This window comes from Canis lupus, chromosome 19 (genome assembly GCF_048164855.1).
Source record: "Canis lupus baileyi chromosome 19, mCanLup2.hap1, whole genome shotgun sequence".
NCBI classification, from domain to species: Eukaryota; Metazoa; Chordata; class Mammalia; order Carnivora; family Canidae; genus Canis; species Canis lupus.
Genome location: NC_132856.1, coordinates 48,739,614 through 48,761,123, shown reverse-complemented (window position 1 = coordinate 48,761,123; position 21,510 = coordinate 48,739,614). Strand labels below are relative to the sequence as shown.

General features: G+C 45.7%; 2 protein-coding genes across 2 annotated transcripts in view; one reads left to right on the top strand and one right to left on the bottom strand.

The window, feature by feature from the left end:
• Positions 1–17,710, bottom strand: part of SLC1A6 (solute carrier family 1 member 6) — a 44,434-nt gene extending 26,724 nt beyond the window's left edge. Inside the window, exon 1 of the mRNA XM_072786948.1 lies at positions 17,565–17,710. The gene's annotated coding sequence lies outside the window, so the exon portion shown is untranslated. The remainder of the gene's footprint in view (positions 1–17,564) is intronic.
• Positions 10,553–17,858, top strand: TEKTL1 (tektin like 1). The gene is made up of 7 exons (XM_072786950.1): positions 10,553–11,231; positions 12,625–12,729; positions 15,765–15,963; positions 16,324–16,490; positions 16,616–16,711; positions 16,800–16,913; positions 17,485–17,858. Exons 1-7 carry the CDS (start codon positions 10,662–10,664, stop codon positions 17,731–17,733), a joined length of 1,500 nt encoding a protein of 499 aa, XP_072643051.1. The 5' UTR covers positions 10,553–10,661; the 3' UTR covers positions 17,734–17,858.
• The last annotated feature ends 3,652 nt before the right edge of the window (positions 17,859–21,510 follow it).

The following is a 21,510-nucleotide window of genomic DNA, read 5'->3' as shown; positions in this document are numbered from 1 at the left end:
CTTCTATGAAGTATTTAGAGTAATCAAATTCATAGAGACAGACAATAGAATGGTGGTTGTCAGAGACTGGGGGTGGAGGGGAGGGAGGAATGGAGTTATGTTTAGCAGGGACAAAGTTCCAGCTTGCAAGATGGAAAAGTTCTGCAGAAGGATGGCGGTGAGTGTTGCACAACAATGTGAATGTACCCAATGCCCCTAAACTATACACTTAAAAAAATGGTTATAATAATAAAGTTTATGCCATGTATGTTTTGCTACAATAAAAAGAATTAGAATCACGTCATTTTGGCAGTTTATCATGATGATCACAGTATTATTATTATTTGTCACACGCCTTAAGCAATCACCTCTATCTGCCATGATCTTGGTAGTTTACTTTAGTTCTTCATGTTCTGTCTCCACCACTGGACAAGAAGCTCCATAAGAGAAGGGGCTTTGTCTTGTCGCTCTCTTCTCAGCCCAGTGCCTGACGCAGAGCAGGTGCTCAGTAAATAGTTGTCAAATCAATTAGCCCATTAGGAAAGAGATTTTCTAGTGGACCCCTGAGTCCACTATCTATCTCCAACCTGCTCTGCACTGCAGGAGGCAGATCTTTGTGGACCGTATCAATCAATAGACTCCCTGCTTTGGGAAATCTGTAAGGCTCCATTTAAAGAAGGCTCCAGGGATCCCTGGGTGGCTCAGCAGTTTGGCGCCTGCCTTTGGCCCAGGGCATGATCCTGGGGTCCCAGGATCGGGTCCCGCGTGGGGCTCCCTGCGTGGAGCCTGCTTCTCCCTCTGCCTGTGTCTCTGCCTCTCTCTCTCTCTCTTCCCGCCCCATGAATAAATAAATAAAATCTTTTTTAAAAATAAAACAAAATAAAGAAGGCTCCAGCAAGAGATGAAAGCTCCAGAGAGGATTATGATGGGAAATCTGGCAATTAGAAGGTGAGCTCAGGTAGCCAGGAGAGGAAATGGCTGTGGTTCTGCACTCTGAGCACTGAAAAGGTGTCTGCAATATGCCCAAGTGACAGGGAACACCACATAGAGATAGACCAGGAGTATACAGGGGACCCCAGACTAAAGGGGCAGACACCATTATCTTAGTTTCCTACAATGCTTTAACAAATTATCACAAACTGGGAGGCTTAAAACAACAGCAATATTCTCTTACTCTCCCAGAGCCCAGAAGACAAGGTGTTGGTGTTGGCAGTGCTATGCTTCCCCCAAAGGCCCCAGGAGAGGATCCTTCTTTGCCTCTTCCACTTTCTAGGAGTTACCAACAACCTTGGTGTTCCTCAGCTTGTAGATGCATCACACCAGTCTCTGCCTCCTTCCTTACATGGCCTAGTGTCTTTACATAGCCTTTTTATAAAGACGTCAGTCATTGGATCAAGGACCCATCTTGTTCCAGCATAGCCTCATGGTAACTTAACTCATTACAACCGCAAAACCCTATTGCCAAGTTCACATTCACAGGTGCCAGAAGTCAGGACTTCAACATATCTTTTGTGGAGCAGGGGACAATTCAAACTACGACAATAGATAAGACCCTTCAGCAGTCTTGCCTCCCCCCTAATTTGGACTCTCCCATAAATGAAAAGGGTGTTTGGAGGATGGGATGAGTGGCCAGAACAGGAATGTCCATAGCAGAAGCAGTTCAAAGTCTTTTCTGTTGCTCTACACATGGATTATGTCCAAGTGTGGCAAGGCCACTGTCATTCAGTCATTCAACAAATAGGTATTAAGGGCCTGCTCTGTGCCAAGAACTGGCCTAGGTACTGTGGATTCAGTGATGACTAAGACAGAGGAGATCCTCCTCAAAGAGCTGACATCTAGAGAGGGTGGTAACAATCACAAACTGGTAAGTGGCATGATTTCCGATCAGATAATCAAACAGGTATCCATTAGGAGATAATATTTGAGCAGAGACATAAGGTATGAAAGAGAGAGTAAACCATATAAAGATGCAGGAGAGGGATCCCTGGGTGGCTCAGAGGTTTGGCGCCTGCCTTTGGCCCAGGGCACGATCCTGGAGTCCCAGGATCAAGTCCCACGTCAGGCTCCCGGCATGGAGCCTGCTTCTCCCTCCTCCTGTATCTCTGCCCCTCTCTCTATATATATATATATATATGTCTATCATAAATAAATAAATAAATCTTTAAAAAAAAAAGATGCAGGAGAACATCTCAGAGAGGGAAGAACATTCCAAAGAGGGGAGTCTGAGCACTAGCATAGCTGACCCTTTATGATTAGAGGACAGAGTGGCAGGAAATGGAGAAGGAAAGGTAGACAGAAGCAAAGTGGCATGGAACAAGCAACTTGGAGATCATGGTAAGAAATTTGGGTGCTCTTCTAAACTTAAGGCTCACCTCACTGAATCTACCCATTAGACTGAAGCCACAGTTGTCCTCACCTAACCAGTAATACCTGAATCCACTAGCATGGATGAGCTTTTCTAAGGAGAAGGTGAGAAATGAGAAGTGAATGGGGGATGGAAACCTCATATATTAGTTAGCTCTTGCTGTATAACAAATTATCCCAAAACTCAACAGCTTAAAACAACACATATTAATTAAATGGGTTCTTGTGGGTCAGGGCATGGCTTAGCTGGGCCTACTAGCTCAAGCTCTAACCAATCTGCAGACATGATGTCAGCTGGGGCTGCTATGTCTTCTCCAGGCTAGACTAGGAAAGAATGTGATTCTAGGCTCACTTATATGGTTGTTGGCAGGATTCAGTTCCTCATGGAATATTGGACTGAGGGCTTCAGGTCATTGCTGGCTGATAGCCAGAGGCTTCCTCAATTCTTTGCCATGTGGACTTCCCCATTGCTAAGAGTGAGCAAGACAAAAGCCACGATGTCTTTATAACTTAATTCAGAAGTGGCATCTTATCACTTTTGCCATATTGTAGTAGTTAGAAGTGAATCATTAACTCTAGCCCACAAAGGGAGGAGATTACACAAGGTATGAAGACCAAAAGGTACAGACCACTGGGGGCCAACTTCAAGGCCACCTAATTAAGAAGAACCTGAAGAACACTGCACTTGATGGGTGGGTGGCAGACAACGAGCCCATGAAAGACCAAGACTAGAGGCAAAAGGAGAAAGGTGTGAATGAGTTTTAGGAGAGGAGACCCAAGTTCCAGGTGGTTGATAATTTCAAATGCTACCTAGAGGTCAAGTTGAATGGGACAGAAAAGAAACTACAGAATTTGTCAATTGTAAGATAACATTGATGACCTTTTGCCTGAACCATTTCAGGGGAGTGGTGGGGACTAGAGTTATAGGGACCAGTCCTTATCCCTCACCAAGCATGGTCACCACCTTTGCAGGAGGTGACTGGGAAGAACCTCCTCTCCCAGCCTGGGGCTTCCCACTGTCTCCTGACACCTCCCCCAGGAGAGTGGCCTCATTTCTCAAAGACAAAATTGATTCTAGGTCATATCCCCCTGGAACAAGAGACCAACTGATGTGATTATCTCCAAGAGAAAGGGGGGCACCTGCTAAAAGTAGAACCTGGTGCCCCAGAAGGAAAGACATTGGGGAACCTAAAAAGGAGTCTCTGATAATTACCTGCCAAAATTTCAGAGTGAAGGGCATCTCCATGTAATACCAAAGGAAAAAAAAAGAAAGAAAAGCTAGAAGTTTTAGAAGGCTCTCCTTCTTCATACATCCTGCAATTTCACACTATTAAATCCAAGGGCAAAATTCTGCTCCCCACTTTGCAGTACTTGTTAGGCAGAACAGGTGGTCCAGCAGAGATGGCTACAAAAAGGAGTTGCTGTAAAGCCTTCTTCATAACAAAAACCAGAGAGCTAATTTCACAAACATTATTCCCTATTGGGCTGCGTTAGAAATATTTGAACATTGGTATGATGGGAGGAGGGAGATGTGTATAACCATAACTATAGATAGGGAGGAAGGAATATAGGGAAATAGCTGGAGTAAAATCAAACATGTTCATAATAGGTGTCTCTGGATGATAAAATTACAGATGATTCTCATTCTCTTCATTCTGACTTTCTGTATTTTACACGTTTTACACAATGCGTATCTGTTACTTTTGTGGCGTAAAAACGGGCTTATTTGTTAGCTTAAGAGAATATTTGTATTTGAAGAGTAATGAAAAATTTTCCTAGCCCTCTGCTCATGTATATAAATGTTTCTGCGGCATTTTCTGAATCTCATAATTGCTGCCCAACCACACGTAGTTGAATCTCTTGGAGACTGTAAACTAATTCCAGCGCTTCTATGGTTCTTTTCCAGACACCTGCTGTCTTAGAGTGTTAGGGCTGCTATAACAGAGTATCATAGGCAGGGTGGCTTAAAAACAACAGAAATGTATTTCTCACAGTTCTGGAGGCTGGGACATATGAGATCAAGATGCCAATAGATTCATCATCTCGAGAGGACTTCTTGGTTTATAAGCAGCCATCTACTCACTATGACTTTACATGGAAAAAGAGCCAAGAGAGCTCTCTGGGGTCTCTTTTGTAAGGCACTAATTTCATTTATAAGGGTTTCACCCTCATTACCTAACCATCTCTCAAAGGCCCCACTTCTTAATACCATCACACTGGGCGTTAGGATTTAACATATAAAATGTTTGGGAGGACACAAACATTCAGTTTCTAGCAGATGTCAATCCAGGCTATGACCATTAGGCTTTGAAAACAGTGCAGAAGACAGTTCACTCATTCCCCCAAACACACGCTTATATGTGTCAGGCTAGTGAAAGGTATCTAAAACAGGCCATCAGAGCCAGGAACCAGAGGTGAGTTTTAGAAGTTGATACAGTCAAATTTGGGTCTGAAGATGAAAATTAGAAGTTGGTGGATTAAGCACTGGGCAGTAGTATGCACCAATTTCAATGTTCAAAAATGGTGGTAGACATTGAGAGTGTTTTGAAGTTAATGGATTGAGCCAATAAAAAGCCAGAACAGAACTGACCACACCTTCACTCATAACCCTAATGAATTTCACCACAGATGCTTATTAGAGCAATCCTTCAGATGCTTGTTAGAGCAATCCTTCATATTGGTCTGGCACAAAAAAGCCTTCTCAGGTGTCCCTCGGGTAGGTTGGCAGGCACAGTGCTCTGTACACCAGGCAGCAGCAACCCAGTATAATCCTCTGGTTGGGAAAATAGGAGCACTAAATGGACTAAGCACAGAATGTTGTCCCAAGTGAGCGGTCTCCCTGGTTCTTTGGGAAACCCTTTCTGCCTCTCCTGCTGTTAGAGTAGTGCATCCATTCATTCAAGTAGTAAAAATGAAAAGTAAGCACTTGAATCATGCTTATTCTATGTGAGCCATCATTTTAAGCTCTTTCCTCATATTAATACATTTAATCCATGCCATGCTCCTATTATCCTAGTTCACAGATGAGGAAACAGAGGGAGAGAGAAGCCAGAGACTTGCCCAAGATCACACAAACATTATGTCAGAGTCATAATGTGCACTCAACTCCTCCAGCTCCAGAATCTTTTTTTTTTTTTTAATTTTATTTATTTATGATAGGCACACAGTGAGAGAGAGAGGCAGAGACACAGGCAGAGGGAGAAGCAGGCTCCATGCACCGGGAGCCCGACGTGGGACTCGATCCCGGGTCTCCAGGATCGCGCCCTGGGCCAAAGGCAGGCGCCAAACCGCTGCGCCACCCAGGGATCCCCCAGCTCCAGAATCTTGACCATAGCACCATCCTGACTCTAGTGAAGGTCTGTTGCACCATATACCACTGGGCCCCATGACTATGCTAAATCCACATTCTTGTAAATCCTGGAAATACGTCTCCATCACCAAAGATTACTTGCCTCCATCACTTCCTGGTGACCCTGGTAGGTTTCCAGCATGGCTGGCCTGGGAAGCTTCCATGGGCCATCTTATCCCTCCCCATTATTGAATGATCCTTTGGTTTCCAAATCCAGGGTCACTCATTCCCTCTTCATCCTTGCACCATTCAAACACTCAACAAGAAAGCACATACTCATATATCATGTAATAAATACATGTCTCTGTCTCTGTCTCTCTCTCTCTCATGAATAAATAAATAAAATCTTTTTTTAATCTTTTTTTTTAAATATTGTATGCTAACTTTATTTATTCATGAGAATACACAGAGAGGAGAGAAAGAGAGAGGCAGAGACACAGGCAGAGGGAGAAGCAGGATCCAGCAGGGAGCCTGATGTGGGACTCTATCTGGGTCTCCAGGATCACGCCCTGAGCTGTAGGCGGCGCTAAACCGCTGAGCCACCGGGGCTATCCAAATAAATAAAATCTTTAAAAAAAAATTAAATGTCCGTCAATGGATAAACGAAGTTGTGGTATATAAGTATAGTAGAAATTGGTCATAAAAAAAAAAAGGAATGAAAAACTGCTACATGATACAGCATGAACAAACCTTGAAATCATTATGCTAAGAGGAAGAGAACAAAGGGTCACAATGTATGATTAATTTACGTGAAATATGAGAACAAGCAAATCCATGGGGACAGAAAGTAGACTAGTGGTTGTCAGGAGTGGGGTAGGGAGTGGGTGTAGGGGGAGTGACTGCTGATGGGTACGGGGTTTTATGTGAGGATGATGAAAATGTTTTGGGCCTATATAGAGCTGGTGGTTACACAACATCGTAAATATACTAAATGCCTCGGAATTGTGTGCTTTAACAATATTAATTCTATTATGAGAATTTCACCTCAAAAAATAAAAAAGGAGGGGTGCCTAGATGCTTCAGTTGGTTAAGCATCTCATCTGACCCTTGGTTTTGGCTCAGGTCATGATCTCGGAGTCATGGGATTGAGCCCCATGTCAGGCTCTATGCTTAGCTGGGAGTCCGCTTGAGGATTATCTCTCTCCTTCTTCTTCTGTCCTTCCCCCCACTCATGCACTCTCTCTCTCTCTCTCTCCCTCTCCCTCTCTCTCTCATAAATAAATCTTTAAAAAATAAAAGGAAACAAATAACACGATCACAGCATTCCTTCATCACATGCGTACTGAGAACCTACTGTATGCCATGAGCTATGCTAGGCTCTTAAATACAAATACAAATCAAAACCACAATGAGATACCACCTCACACTAGTGAGAATGGGGAAAATTAACAAGGCAGGAAACAACAAATGTTGGAGAGGATGTGGAGAAAAGGGAACCCTCTTACACTGTTCGTGGGAATGTGAACTGGTGCAGCCACTCTGGAAAATTGTGTGGAGGTTCCTCAAAGAGTTAAAAATAGACCTGCCCTACGACTCAGCAATTGCACTGTTGGGGATTTACCCCAAAGATACAGATGCAATGAAACGCCGGGACACCTGCACCCCGATGTTTATAGCAGCAATGGCCACAATAACCAAACTGTGGAAGGAGCCTCGGTGTCCATTGAAAGATGAATGGATAAAGGAGCTGTGGTCTATGTGTACAATGGAATATTACTCAGCCATTAGAAATGACAAATACACACCATTTGCCTCAATGTGGATGGAACTGGAGGGTATTATGCTGAGTGAAATAAGCCAATTGGAGAAGGACAAGCATTATATGGTCTCATTCATTTGGGAAATATAAAGGGAATAAAGGGGAAAGAAGGAAAAATAAGTGGGAAATATCAGAAAGGGAGACAGAACATGGAAGACTCCTAACTCTGGGAAACGAACTAGGGGTGGTGGAAGGGGAGGAGGGCGGGGGGTAGGGGTGACTGGGTGGCGGGCACTGAAGTGGGCACTTGATGGGATGAGCACTGGGTATTATTCTGTATGTTGGCAAATTGAACACCAATAAAAAATAAATTTATTATTAAAAAAAATAAGAGCACGGTTTCTTCCAGGAGACGGGGGGAGATCAAAAATTAAAAAGTAAACAAATAGATAAAAGACTTCCAGGTAGTGATTAGTGCTGTGAAGACACTATATGAAGGAACTTTAAGACTAAGAGAGCTACTTTTGAGTAAGTAGTCAAGGAAGGCCTCCTTGAGGGACACCAAGCAGCCACCCAGGCAAAAATCTTCAGGGAAAGAGATCTGACCAAAAGATAATAGCAAATGCAAGGGCCCTGGGGTAGGAACTAACATGATGTGTTAGAGGAATTCAAAGATAGCCAGGGAAGCTGAAGCATAATGAGTGGGCCTGGGGGTGGGAGGTAGAAGATGAGTTAGTTCAGGGAAGTAAGAAAAGTCAGATCATGCAGAGCCTTATGAGTAAAGAGTTTGGATTTTATTCTAAATACAATGGGATTCACTGAAGTGTTTTAAGTTAAAAAAAAAAAAAAAGATGTGCTCTAGTTTAAAACATAGTGCTGGCTGTGGTGTGGAGAATGGACTGAAGGAGGCAAGTGGGGCAGGGGCAGGAATAGGCAGAGAGATCATATGAATGCAACATGGTGATGGGAGCAAGAATATGAATGTTGGCCATGGGGGCGCCTGGGTGGCTCAGCAGAACTCTTGATTTCGGTTCAGGTCATGATCTCAGGGTTGTGAGATCGAGCCCTGCATCTGGCTCTGCACTCAGCATGGTGTCTCTTGAGAATCTGTCTCTCCCTCTCCCTCTGCCCCTCCCCACACTCACATTGTCTCTCTCTAAATAAATAAGTAAAATCTTTCCAAAAAAATAATAGTGGTAACAATGGAAAAAAGGATGAATATTTGGGGGATACATTTTTTCTTTTTTTTTAAGATTTTATTTATTTATTCATGAGAGACACAGAATGAGAGAGAGAAGCAGAGGGAGAAGCAGGCTCCGTGCAAGGAACCTGATGTGGGACTCGATCCCGAGACTCCAGGATCACGCCCTGGGCCAAAGGCAGGCGCTAAACTGCTGAGCCACCCAGGGATCTCCTGGGATACATTTTAAAAGTAAGGCTGGCAGAACTTGTTGATGGGTTGGATGCAGACATGAAAGATTAAAGAAGCTTCTAAGTTTTTAATAAAAGCAGCTGGGAGGGGGGTGGCGGGGATGGTGGGCCAACTATCAAGTCAAGCAATACTAGTGGGGGAAAAGATCAGGGAGATTAATCAAAGGTTTGGTTTAGGACCTATTGAGTTAGAGGTGCCCACCAAATGCTCACATAAAAATGCCACTGTTAGAAAGAAACAAACAAGGTGATGTGATGGAGAATCATGGAGGAGGGATGGTGGGCAGATCTCTTTTGTCTTCCCCAGACTCTAATCTGCTTCCTATGTTGAGGGAAATCCACATCAGATGAGTCTCAGTAGAAAATAAAGTTCTCATTCCTGCCAAAGAAACAGGGAGTTCTGGGGCACCTGGGTGGCTCAGTGGTTGAGAGTCAGCCTTTGGCTCAAGTGGTGATTCTGGGGTTCTGGGATTAAGTCCCGCATTGGGCTCCCCACAGGGAGCCTGCTTCTCCCTCTGCCTATGTCTCTGCCTCTCTCTGTGTGTCTCTCACTAACAAATAAATAAAATCTTTAAAAAGAAACAGGAAGTTCAGAAATGACTCACTTTCCCAGCTTCCCTTGGAAGCTAAGGCATGGTCATGTGTCACAGACGCAACCAATTAGATGCAGCCCAGTTAAGACCCCAGGAACCAGAAAGGCAAAGAAGCAGATGCCACAGAGAACACATTCCATGGGTGGCTAAAGTGGCAGCCTCCAAGAGAGACAATACAGCTAGGAGTTCTGCAATAGTAGCCATGATGTTCTCAAGAGCCACTGCATGCCTTTTTGGGGGAAAGGGTATGATTCTTTTTTATTATTATTATTGGTGTTCAATTTGCCAACATACAGAATAACACCCAGTGCTCATCACGTCAAGTGCCCCCCTCAGTGCCCATCACCCAGTCACCCCCACACCTCGCCCACCTCCCTTTCCACCACCCCTAGTAAGTTTCCCAGAGTTAGGAGTCTTTCATGTTCTGTCTCCTTTTCTGATATTTCCCACTCATTTTTTCTCCTTTCCCCTTTATTCCCTTTCACTATTTTTTATATTCAAGGGGTATGATTCTGACTGTGAGGCCATTTTTTCTGTCTCTGTGTCTTGCACAAAAAAATCCCGAATAATGGGAAAGAAGAGTTGGAGTTAGATATAGTACTAAGAGTCTTTTGACATAGTGGTATTTAAGCTGGGTTCTGAAGACTGGAGAAGAACCAGCCATGGAAAGGACTGGAAGGGAGTATGCTAACCAGAAGGAACAGCGACTGTGAGCCTCTGAGGCGGGAAAGAGCTTAGCCTCTCCCAAGAGCTGGAAGAAGGACTGTCTTGCTGGGGGTAAGAAGCAATAGTGAGGGGCGCCTGGGTGGCTCAGTGGTTGAGCATCTGCCTTCCGCTCAGGTCGTGATCCCGGGGTCCTGGGATCGAGTCCCGCATCGGGCTCCCCGCAGGGAGCCTGCTCCTCCCTCTGCCTGTGTCTCTCTGCCTCTCTCTGTGTCTCTCATAATAAATAAAATCTTAAAAAAAAAGAGCATTAGTGAGAGATGTGCTAGATGAGGTTGCCTTCTTAAGGAGCCAGAATTCCAAGCCAACGTGGCCAAGTCCCAAAGCATTAACACGGTGCACCCTCTCTGTAGCCTTTCCCCTCCCCCACCCATGGAACTCTGCGCCGTTGCCACCGTCGTCATGGTGATGGGCACTCCGTTTGCACTCACTGCTCAAGCCAGGAAGGAGTTGGCGCGTCTTCGGGAGTCCCTGCCCCTCCTCGTGGGGGCCCCGGGCCACCCCGCGAGAGCCAGCAGGGACCATGCCCGTGTTGATACCCCCAGCGGAGCGCCGCCAGGACACGCGCGTAGGGGCTCCCGCATGGCGCGAGGTGGCCAAAGCCATGACGCAGAAGGCGCACCACCTGACCGACCGCTGCGGGCAGGAGGCAGTGACCATGTGGCAACCCAAGGACAGCGTGAGGGACCCGCACGTGGCGCGCCACCTCTGCCGCGCTGCCTACATCCTGCCCTGGCGCTTCCGCGTGGAGATGCTCAAGGGCGGCAGCACCGTGGAGAAGCCGCCGCCGGGCGAGGGCGTCACGCTGTGGAAAGGCAAGATGAAGCCCCCCGCCTGGCACGCCCGCCTGCCGCTGCCCATGCACCGCGACGCTCGCGCCCTGCAGACCGCAGAGGTGGTGCACGCGCACGCGCGAGGGGCCCGCCTCGCAGCCGCCCGCCTGTGCCGCGCGCAGCACCGGATCAATGGGCAGCTGCGGCTGCTGCTTCGCCAGCGGGAAGCTACGGACCGCAGGCTCAGCGAGGTGCGCAAAGGCCTGCTCATTAACCAGCAGAGCTGCAAGCTTCGGGGCTACAGGCCCAAGTCTGAGAAGGTGGGACCATCCCCCCACCCTCGCGGAGACCCAGGCCTCTCAGCTCCGGGACGGTAGAGAGACCACCCACCTCCACCCCAGGCCCCAGCCCCCACAGAGTGAGGGCACAAGATGACGCTCCCTCCTTCTGAGCCCAGGGGACAGGATCCCCAAGCCCCCTTGCCCCAGAGAAGCTATTCCAGTCCCCCAGCCAAGGAGAGAAGGTGGGACTCTGAATCACACTAGATGAAACTCTTCCCAAAGAGTAATCACAGATCCCAGCCCAGGTATGAAATCACCCACCCAGCCCCCAGGCCCAGAGAGTGAGACCTGTCCATGGGCAGGAAACCCTCAATGGCCCCAGTGAAAACACACCCAACCCCCCTCCCCGGAAAGTGGGTGATGTCCTGGTCCCAATACATGAAACGCTCCTCAAAATTTTTGTGAGTTTGTTTTGTTTTGTTTTTTAAAGTCTTTATTTACTTGAGAAAAAGAGAGCAAGCAGGGGAACTGAGAGGGATAAGCAGAATCTGCACCGAGCAGAAAAGCCCCATGCGGGGCTCAATCTCAGGACCCTGAAATCATGACCTGAGCTGAAATCAAGAGTGGGACTTAACCAACTGAGCCATCCAGGCGCCCCTCCTCAAAATGTTTTACTAAACCCAAATCCTGCCCCATAGTCTCAGACAGTGTGAACCCCTCCCCAGACGTCCTCTCAGGAGAAAGAAACAGGTCCTGCCAACAAGTTGAGACCCTCAGACTCCAAGCCACTGCACTTGAGAGCTAGGTCCCCAGTCAAAGAAAAGAATAAGACCCCTAGTCTCAGCCCTGGTGAGATCCTTCCCCTAAAGTGAAACTGCAGACCACAACTGCAAAAGTGAGGAACATTCTAGCCTCCCTAGGAAGAAATCACACACACACACACACACACACACAGGCACACGCACACACACACTACAATACACACACTATACATACACCAGGTGGAATTCTTACGCCCAGCCCCGAAATCCAGATAGTAAGAACCCAAAAAGGCAACCCCCTCATCATCCCTATATAGCCAAGGAGTGAGGATAAGACCATCATGAATGAAGGTGAACTCCCCCGAGGCCCAGGGTATGAGAACAGCCTTCCCCCAAGTTAAGTCACTTCATCCCATCTCATTGGACTCCTACCTATAAAATGGAGAAGCCCCCAGCCCCACTCTCTAAAGGGTAAGGCCTCCCCCACCAAGTGAAAGCCTCTGAAAGAATAAAGCCTTCTCAGAGTGAGATTCCCAAAGGGTGACAGCACCCCCAACTCCATTCTCCAAGCCTAGAGTCTATGAAATTGGCAAACCTCTACTACCCTGAAAGGAGAAATCTCCCTCCAGCCCCCTTTGGAAAGTGTGAGAGATTCTTTCCTTCTGTTCTAGGTCCCTGACAAAGCTGACAGCATGCTCACCTGGGAGAGGGAGGAGCTACAGAGCATGAAGAGGAAGATGGAAAAAGATATGGAAAAATCAGAGGCCCTGCTCAAGGTTGGGAACACCTAGGGCCAAGTGAGGAGGGCTGGAGGCGAATCTGAATTAGCAGACCACTCTGACATTTGGGACTGTAGCCACAGTAATCCCTCAACCCATACCCCTACCCACTCTGCCCTGACACTCACTATATTTCCATTTGGTGCAGTAGAGAAACTGAGGCTTTGACAGATGGAGTGAACCCCAAAATAACAATGAACACCCCTGCTGAACCCTATGCAGTCACTGAGTTAACTTCTTTTTTTTTAAGATTTTATTTATTTATTTAACAGAGAGCGAGAGCCAGAGAGCACAAGCAGGGGGAACAGCAGAGGGAGAGGGAGAAGCAGGCTCCCCACTGAGCAGGGAGCCGGATGTGATGTAGGTCTCCATTCCAGGACCCTGGGATCATGGCCTAAGCCAAAGGCAGACACTTAACTGACTAAGCCACCCAGGTGCCCCCACTGAGTTAATTTCTTAAAACATTCCTGTGAAATACATACACAGATCCCCTTATTAGAAATGGGGAAACTGAGGCTCAGAGAGATATAGACTCACCCAAAGCACAGAGTTAGCCAGGGGCAGGGCTGTGGTTTCAGCTCAGGCGTCTTTTTGCTTTCCATTTTTATTGAGGTATAATTGACAATTTAAAATCATGTATATTGAACACAACTTGATGATTTGACATATGTGTAAATTGTGAAATAATCACCATAATCAAGGTAATTAACATATCCATCACCTCGCATAGTTAGCTTGATGTGTGTGGTGAGAACACTTAAGATCCAAACTCTTAGCAAATTTCAATTATAAAATACAGTATTGGTATCCATAGTCACATTGTTCTACATTAGATCTCCAGAACTTAATCATTTTGCATAACAAAAACTTTGTGCCCCTTGACCAACATCTCCCCATTTCTCCCTCCCCCTCAGGCACTGGCAACCACCATTCTACACTCTGCCGCTATGAATTTGACTATTTTATTTTTTTCTTGAAAGGTTTTGTTTATTCATGAGAGACACAAAGAAAGGCAGAGACACAGAGGGAGAAGCAGGCTCCCTGTGGGAAGCCTGATGCAGGGCGCTGATTCCAGGACCCTTGGATCGCGACCTGAGCCAAAGCCAGACCCTCAACCACTGAGCCAACCAGGCACTCCGAATTTGACTATTTTAGATTCCACATACAAGTGAGATCTTTCTGCATCTGGCTTATTTCACTTAGCATATATATAATGAACCTCAAGGCTCATCTATGTTGTCACAAATGGCAAGGTATCCTTTTTAAGGCTAAATATTCCATTGTATATATTTTATTATATACATATTACATTATGTATTACATGTCATATACTATTATATTATTAATATACATACTATATAATTATATAATAATTAATATAAATATAAATTCTACTATTATTAGATTATAAACAATTATGTTATATTACATATTAATATATTCTATAACAATATGCTATAGGGATCCCTGGGTGGCGCAGCGGTTTGGCGCCTGCCTTTGGCCCAGGGCGCGATCCTGGAGACCTGGGATCGAATCCCACGTCGGGCTCCCGGTGCATGGAGCCTGCTTCTCCCTCTGCCTGTGTCTCTGCCTCTCTCTCTGTGTGACTATCATAAATAAATAAAAAAAAATTAAAAAAAAAAAAACAATATGCTATATACTACATATACTATATTATGTATGCTATATATACTAAAATATACTATATGTTGTAATATAATAATATATAGCATGTATAATATAAATGGACATTTACATTAAGTATCTTTTTAATACATATTATAATTATATTTTATATAATATAATTATATTATTTTATATAATAGTATATTATAATTATATTATATTTTATATATTACATTATAATTATATAATTTATTATTATAAATTTTTATAGCTTCTATATGATATAAAATATAATTATATGTTATATAATAATTATATATTAAATCATATTATGTGTAATTTCTATATATGATATTGTTTAACAATATATTGTATGAAATATTACATATTATAATATATTATTTATTATAGAATTATTTATAATATATTACTATATCAATGTTTTGATTATTTTTTGAGATTTTTATTTATTTATTCATGAGAGACACAGAGAGAGAGGCAGAGACACAGGCAGAGGGAGAAGCAGGCTCCATGCAGGGAGCCCAACGTGGGACACAATCCCAGGTCTCCAGGATCATGCCCTGGGCTGAAGGCGGCACTAAACCGCTAAGCCACCAGGCTGCCCAATGTTTTGATTATTAACACATTAATATTACAATAGTATATATATCATATTTTCTTTATACACTCACCTGCCTAGAGACATTTTTATTGTTTCCATGTCTTGGCTATTGTGAATAATGTTGAAATGAACATGAAGTGCAACTATCTCTTTGAAATCCTGATCTTCTTTGGATATATACCAGGAAATGGGAGAACTACCTTATAGATTCAGTTCAAGTGTCTTGAGCCTAGTTCTTTACACTGTAATATGTGCCCAGTCTTTGTCAGCTCCAGCCAAAGATGGTCTCACTATATCCTTAACCCTTGCAATGAAGATTTCTTTATGAGGGCACTAATGGAGGTGAAAGAGCAGCTGAGTTTGATAGAGCCCTGGGACTGGTTAAAGTTAGCTGGTAACCTGTGTGTGCTTTTGACTCATCTATTTGACAAATACTAATCCAGTGCCCTGGTGTCTGGGCACCTTGCTTGGCATTGGAACAAAGTAGTGAAGAGGACAGAAATGGCCTTGCCCTCACAGAGTGCATATTATAAAGACACTCAAATAAGAGGCAGATGGGGTGGTGGATGGGGTTGGGGGAGGAAATTTAGGAGCTGGCACACCACTGTCCGTGGTGCAGAACCTTCCTTGAGCTCACCCCACCACACCCCCAGGTCACTGTCACATTCCTTTAAATCTGGTGAGTCCTGAAAAATCCTTCAAGAAAGTCTGAAATTGAAAAGGGAGAACCTCCCCACTCACACTCTGCCTTTTTCTCTGCCTCTCTCTGCTACCTTGCCTCCAGGCCCTGGCCTCCTGTCGTGACACTCTGGCCTTCTGCTGTAAGGACAGGCTCCAAGCTGTGGACCTAATGAACCAGCCGCTGGATAAGGTTCTGGAGCAGGCTGGCCGCCACTCCTGGGTGAACCTGTCCCGCGTTCCTTCCCCCCGCACTCAGGGCCAGAAAACGCCACCCCCCGACCCTGTGGGCACCTATACCCCAGGTAAGCCCCCACAGAAAGGAGCCCACTATCATAGGTACCCTTGGGTGCCCAATCCTCCTCTATTTCTCAGCCACTGCCTTCCCTGGGGAATTGCGCCCCTAGACCAAGTGAGAGCGCTGAGAGCCCATCTCCCCTGGGACCATGTTTTTGATCAGCTCTTCCCCTTGCACACTCCTGCAAGTGAGCACTCCCTCAGTCAATCTCAGATGAGCAGCCCCTCCTCTGGACTTTCTCCAAATCCTTCCATAAACCCCTTCGCCCAGGGCCCAACACAACCTGAGGATAGAGAGGGGAACTCAGAAAGCCAGGATCAGGAAAAGGAGGTCTTGGCTCTCCACGCATGCCCCTCCCTGCCCGCAGAGTGCGCCACGGCGCTGTACGAAGCCAAGCGACTGCTGATGGAGTCCAAGGACACCTTGCTAGAAATGGCAAAGAACGAGGAGGCCATCCAGGAGCAACAACAACTGATAAGCGATCGAGTGTGCGCCTCGCTGGCGCAGAAGATGCGTGAGACCTTGGAGCTGAAGGTGGGTGCGGCGACTGCTAGTTGGCGGCGCGAGGCTAGGGTGGACTGCAGAGGACAGAGAGGGGGACACGGGGCAGAGAGAAGCCAGGAAGCCAGCGTGGTCCCTCTGTGCTCTCACTCACCCAGGAAAGAATGAATATGACCTTAGGACTCATGAGGGGAACTATCCATCGGTGCACGAAATTCAACCAGGAAATGTACATCACTCGGGGCCTCATCAAGGTGTGCTTTGTACAAGAGTGTGCGGGGGTGGGGCCGGGCTTGCTCGCCTAGCCTGAGCCTCACTGCTCCGCATACCACATTCTGCCAGGGTCCTCTGTCAAAAAGTCACCTGGAGACTCGAGAGAAACTGGATAGACCTCTGGTTCGGGTGTACCAGAGACACGTGGGCACCCAGCTGCCCGAAGCCTCGCGCCTCGCTCAGGTATGTTCCCACCTGGCCCCTTCCGAGCCTCCCCGCCGTCTCTAGGCACAGCCTCATCATGGTAACACCGCTTCCTCAAGCACACCTGACCCAGGTCCGCCGGTCCTCCCACCGCCGCCCTGGAGGAGGCCCTCTGATACCCACACCTCTATCAAAAAAGTGCCCGCCTCACTCCATCTTGATACCGCCCTCATTCAGCCTAGCTCCTCCCAGCACTCCTTGCGCAGATGCACCCCACATCCCAGGTCAGCCCTGCGGGTCTCCAGGTGCGTCCGCCTCCCGCCCCGCCCCTCGGCCCCGCCCTGTCGCGGGCTTGTCTACAAAGCGCCTCTGGCCGGAGAACGTTGCCCCCAATCTCTGCGAGTCCCCCCTCTCCTGTGCTCCTTCCCGGGAAGGGGGAGGATGGGGGGGGGGGATCTTCCGCCAGCACACGTGGCCCGGGTGTGCCCCTCCCCTTCTGAGGCCTGCCCTTTCTTAAAGGTGTGCTCCTTTCACACGCACACCTGGCCCCGGCGCGGTAGTCCACCCCAGACAGTGCCCGGCCCCCAGCACGGTCCCGCTTCCTCCCCAGGGTACTGACAAGCTGCAGCGCCACATCTCGCACGTGGAAAAAAACCTGAAGGAGCTGCTCGCCACGCACAAGAACCTCACCGGGAGCCTCAACTGCAAGAAGACCGGGTATGAAGTGGACTACAATGTGGTGCGCCTGCGCCTCCGCCAGCGGCACCCGCACGTGTGCTACGAGCAGGCGCAGCGTCTGGTCAACGACTGGGATCCGCGCACGCCTCCGCGCGTCGAGTCGGATGCTGCAGCGAAATGACAGCCTCTCCCCCTGCCCCGGCCATCCCGCCCACTCACAGCTCAGTGGCCCTCCCTCTCGCCTGACCTACCCTCCCTTTAAGCATCCTCTAGCAGAACTATGATTAAAAATGACAATGATTGCCATTATTAGGCTCCTACTGTATATCAGTCACTTACCCTACAACACGTTATGGGCACTGTATCCTGGGAGTTAACAGGCTGGATCTGGGCACCAGATTTCTGAGATTCAAATGCCAGCTCCCCAATTTCAACTGTGTAGCCTTGGGCAAGTCGTTGTTCCTCTCTAGCCTCAGTGCTTTCACCTATAAAATGGAAAGGATTACAGCGCTCAAAGGCTTGGCATAAGGATAATGTGTAAGGCCTGTAGAATGGTGGCCGCCCAATGTTACACAGCTAGTAAGCAGAAGAGCTAAAATTTTAATCCCTGCTCTAAAGTCTACACTCTGGGCAAAACTTGAAGCTCCCCTCTGTTCTCTTAAATGAACGCAGGTTCCCCCCACTGGTTGCCATTATTAACACTACACAAACACACAAACACACACACACAGAGTTATGGAACATAACTACTACAAATATAATGAGAATCAACTGTATTTGCAAAGGTGTAAGCAGGATAGAGAAAATCCTCAATGGAAAGCACAGTACCAAGGTGCTGGTAATTGTGGAGAGCCACCTTTGCCACTCCTAAATCTGAAGGGACAAGGTAATCAAAAGCAGCCAGCCTTGCAGTGCTGCCCTGTGGATGCTAGAGGAATTCATGCCCCTACCCAGCTCTCTCCATTGACCAGTGTTCTCTATTGGTTGAAGCCAATGACAAAAAAAGAACCCCTTAGGTGCAGTCCATATATCCTTTAGGGCACAGAGCTGCCACCACCCTGTTGACTTTTGAGTCTCTTGCAGATGCTTCCTGGGGCTGGGAATTGTCCCTTCCCCTGCATCTTTGGACAAAGATCCATCAAGCCCCAAAACCTTGCATAGAGATGCAGATACTTCTTTTGCATACAATGTCTTACACTCTGGATTGCAATCTGCCACCCTCATTTTTGCTGATACAGCCCCAGCTTGTCACTCTGCTCACCCAGTATTCCACAACAGCGATTGCATAATCCCCTCTCTTGCCTCCAAGCTGAGATTTCAGTTACTGCCCCAGGTCACATCATGGGCACCCAGTAAGCCTCTCAGTGACACCATAAAGTGGGTGTCATCATATTATCGTGTCAGGGATTACACTTGTTATGATGAACATTGGGTGTTGTATGTAAGTGATGAATCATTAATTTCTCCTCCTGAAACCAATATTACACTAGAATTTAAATTCATGAGAATTAAAACTTGAAACAAAAAATAAAATAGGAAAAAATATTTCATCCCTAAAAAAAAAAAAAAAAAAGTAACTGAAACAGTAGTTTTTATCCAAAAGAGGTTGGATGAAAACAGTTTCTCAATCAGAAGTAATTCTGCCCCCAACCAGGGACATTTGGCAATGTCTGGAGGCATTTTTGGTTGTCACAACTAAGGGCAAGGGGTAGGGGATGCTAAGTGTCCTGCAGTGTCCAAGGCAACCCCCGCTATAACAAAGAATTACTTGACTGAAAATAGTCAATTGTGTTAAGGTTGAGAAACTGTGGACTAAATTAAGTGCTTCTCAGAATCATCTTCAAAGTCAAAAAAAATTTAACAGCTTTATTGAGGTATGATCGACAAATAAAAATTGTATATGTTCAACAAGTACCACTTAATGTTTGATATACATATGTGTGATGAAATGATCATCATGATCAATCTAATATATCCATCACCCCACACTTAGTTACCAATTTTCTTCTTTTTTTTTTTTTGTATGTGGTGAGAACACTTAAGATATACCTTCTTTGAAAATTTCCAGTATATAGTATTGTTATTTATGGTCACCATACTGTGCACAAAATATCCAGAACTTATTCATCTTGCATAATTAAAAGCTTGTATCCTTTGATCAACATCTCTTCCATGTCCTGTCTTCCCAGCCCCTAGCAACTGCCATTCTACTCTCTGCTTCTTTGGGTTTGTGAGTCAAAAATTCTTGCAGATCATGGAAGGAAATACAACATTTGAGAGTAGTTATTTCATCCATCCTTCTTTCCATGTAGGGTGACATCCCAAAGTCCCATCATACTCCAGGACCTCTGGGTGATGCTCAGTTTTCTCCATTAGGTCCAAATGCAGAGATTCCATGGCCTTGTAGTCAGCAAACCAAACAGTAAATTATCTCCCCCATACACATCAAATAAGCAATGATGGGATTCAAATAGGAGAGTGAGGATTTAAGACCCTCATTAGTAAATGGAGGGGAAAGAGTTGACACAGAGCAGCCCATGGTCATTAGCAAAGGACAAATCCTTCTGTGCAGAATATTAAAGATTCTTTCTCTGGGAATAGAGTAAGTTCCTTTTGTTCAAGAAAATTAAGAATTTTGTTTAAGGGCACATACAATTCTTGGATAAATCAGGCTCGGAGATCTAATACACAGTACAGTAATGACAGACAACAAAGCTATATTATAAAATCAAACTTGCTAAGAGAAAAGATCTTCACTGTTCCACCCCTAGAAGAAATGATAACTTGGTAATGTGACAGTGGTTAGCCAATGTGAGTTGGTTAGCCAATCACATTGTAATGCAAATGTATCAAATCAATATGTTGTACCCCTTAAACTTACATGAGTTATATGTCAATTTTATCTCAGTTTTTAATGGTAAAAAGAAAAACTCAGGAATAAATTTGAGAGCTGAGAATTTTTTTAACATACAAGAGAGTCTCACCTTCAGAGAACCAACTCTCAGAACCAATATTTGATATATATTTTAAAACTAACCCCACAAAAGTAAGGTTATTCTGTTCAATATTCTAATTGGTGGGGGGTGGGGGGAATAGTGTTTCTTTTATTTTTTTTCATGAGAGACACAGAGAGAGGGGCAGAGACATAGGCAGAGGGAGAAGCAGACCCCATGCAGGGAGCCCGATGTGGGACTTGATCCCAGGACTCTGGAATCACGCCCTGAGCTGAAGGCAGATGCTCAACTGCTGAGCCACCAAGGCATCCTGAAGTAGGTTTTTAATTATGGTTGTTTGTAGGAATCAGCATTGCAAAAATTTCAAGAGTACATTGTTTTCTTTTAAGGAGTCAGCAACGTATGGTTGTATTAGTTATCTACTGCTATGTAGCAAATTATCCCAAAACTCAGTGGCTTGAAATAACATTATTCCTCAGTCTTCTGTTATAGGGTCTCTCACAAAGCTGAAGGCAAGATGTAACCTGGGGTTCTGGTTTCATCTGAAAGCTCTACTGAGAGAGGCTCTGCTTCCAGACTTACTCACCAAGTTATGGCAGATTCAGTTCCTCACAGGCTCTTGGCCACATGGGCCTCTCCAACATGGCAACTCATATCGTCATAGTGTGAAAAATAAGACAAATGAGACAAGTCAAAGACTGCAAAAGTCACAGTCCTTTCGCAATCTGATCTCAGAAGTGACATCCCATCACTTTTGTCATATTCTACTCATTAAAACATGTCACTTGGTCCAGCCTACACTGAAGGTGAGTAGGTTACACAAGGAAGTATATACCAGGAGGTGGAAACTTTTGCCAGTAATGTCAGAAGCTGCCTACCACAGGGCCCAAAATTTAATCCATTTGAGGATTGTTAAGCAAAACTACTGAAAAACTTAGGAAAAGACAAGGTGCAATTTTGGAGTGGTTTTCTCAGGATGCAAGGTGTTTTTTGGACTATGACAT

Coding starts and splice junctions, on each gene's coding strand:
- TEKTL1 (XM_072786950.1), top strand. CDS start 10,662: ATGCCCGTGTTGATACCCCCAGCGGAGCGCCGCCAGGACACGCGCGTA. Junction 16,491..16,615: donor GTGAGACCTTGGAGCTGAAG/GTGGGTGCGGCG, acceptor TCACTCACCCAG/GAAAGAATGAATATGACCTT. Junction 16,712..16,799: donor TCACTCGGGGCCTCATCAAG/GTGTGCTTTGTA, acceptor ACATTCTGCCAG/GGTCCTCTGTCAAAAAGTCA.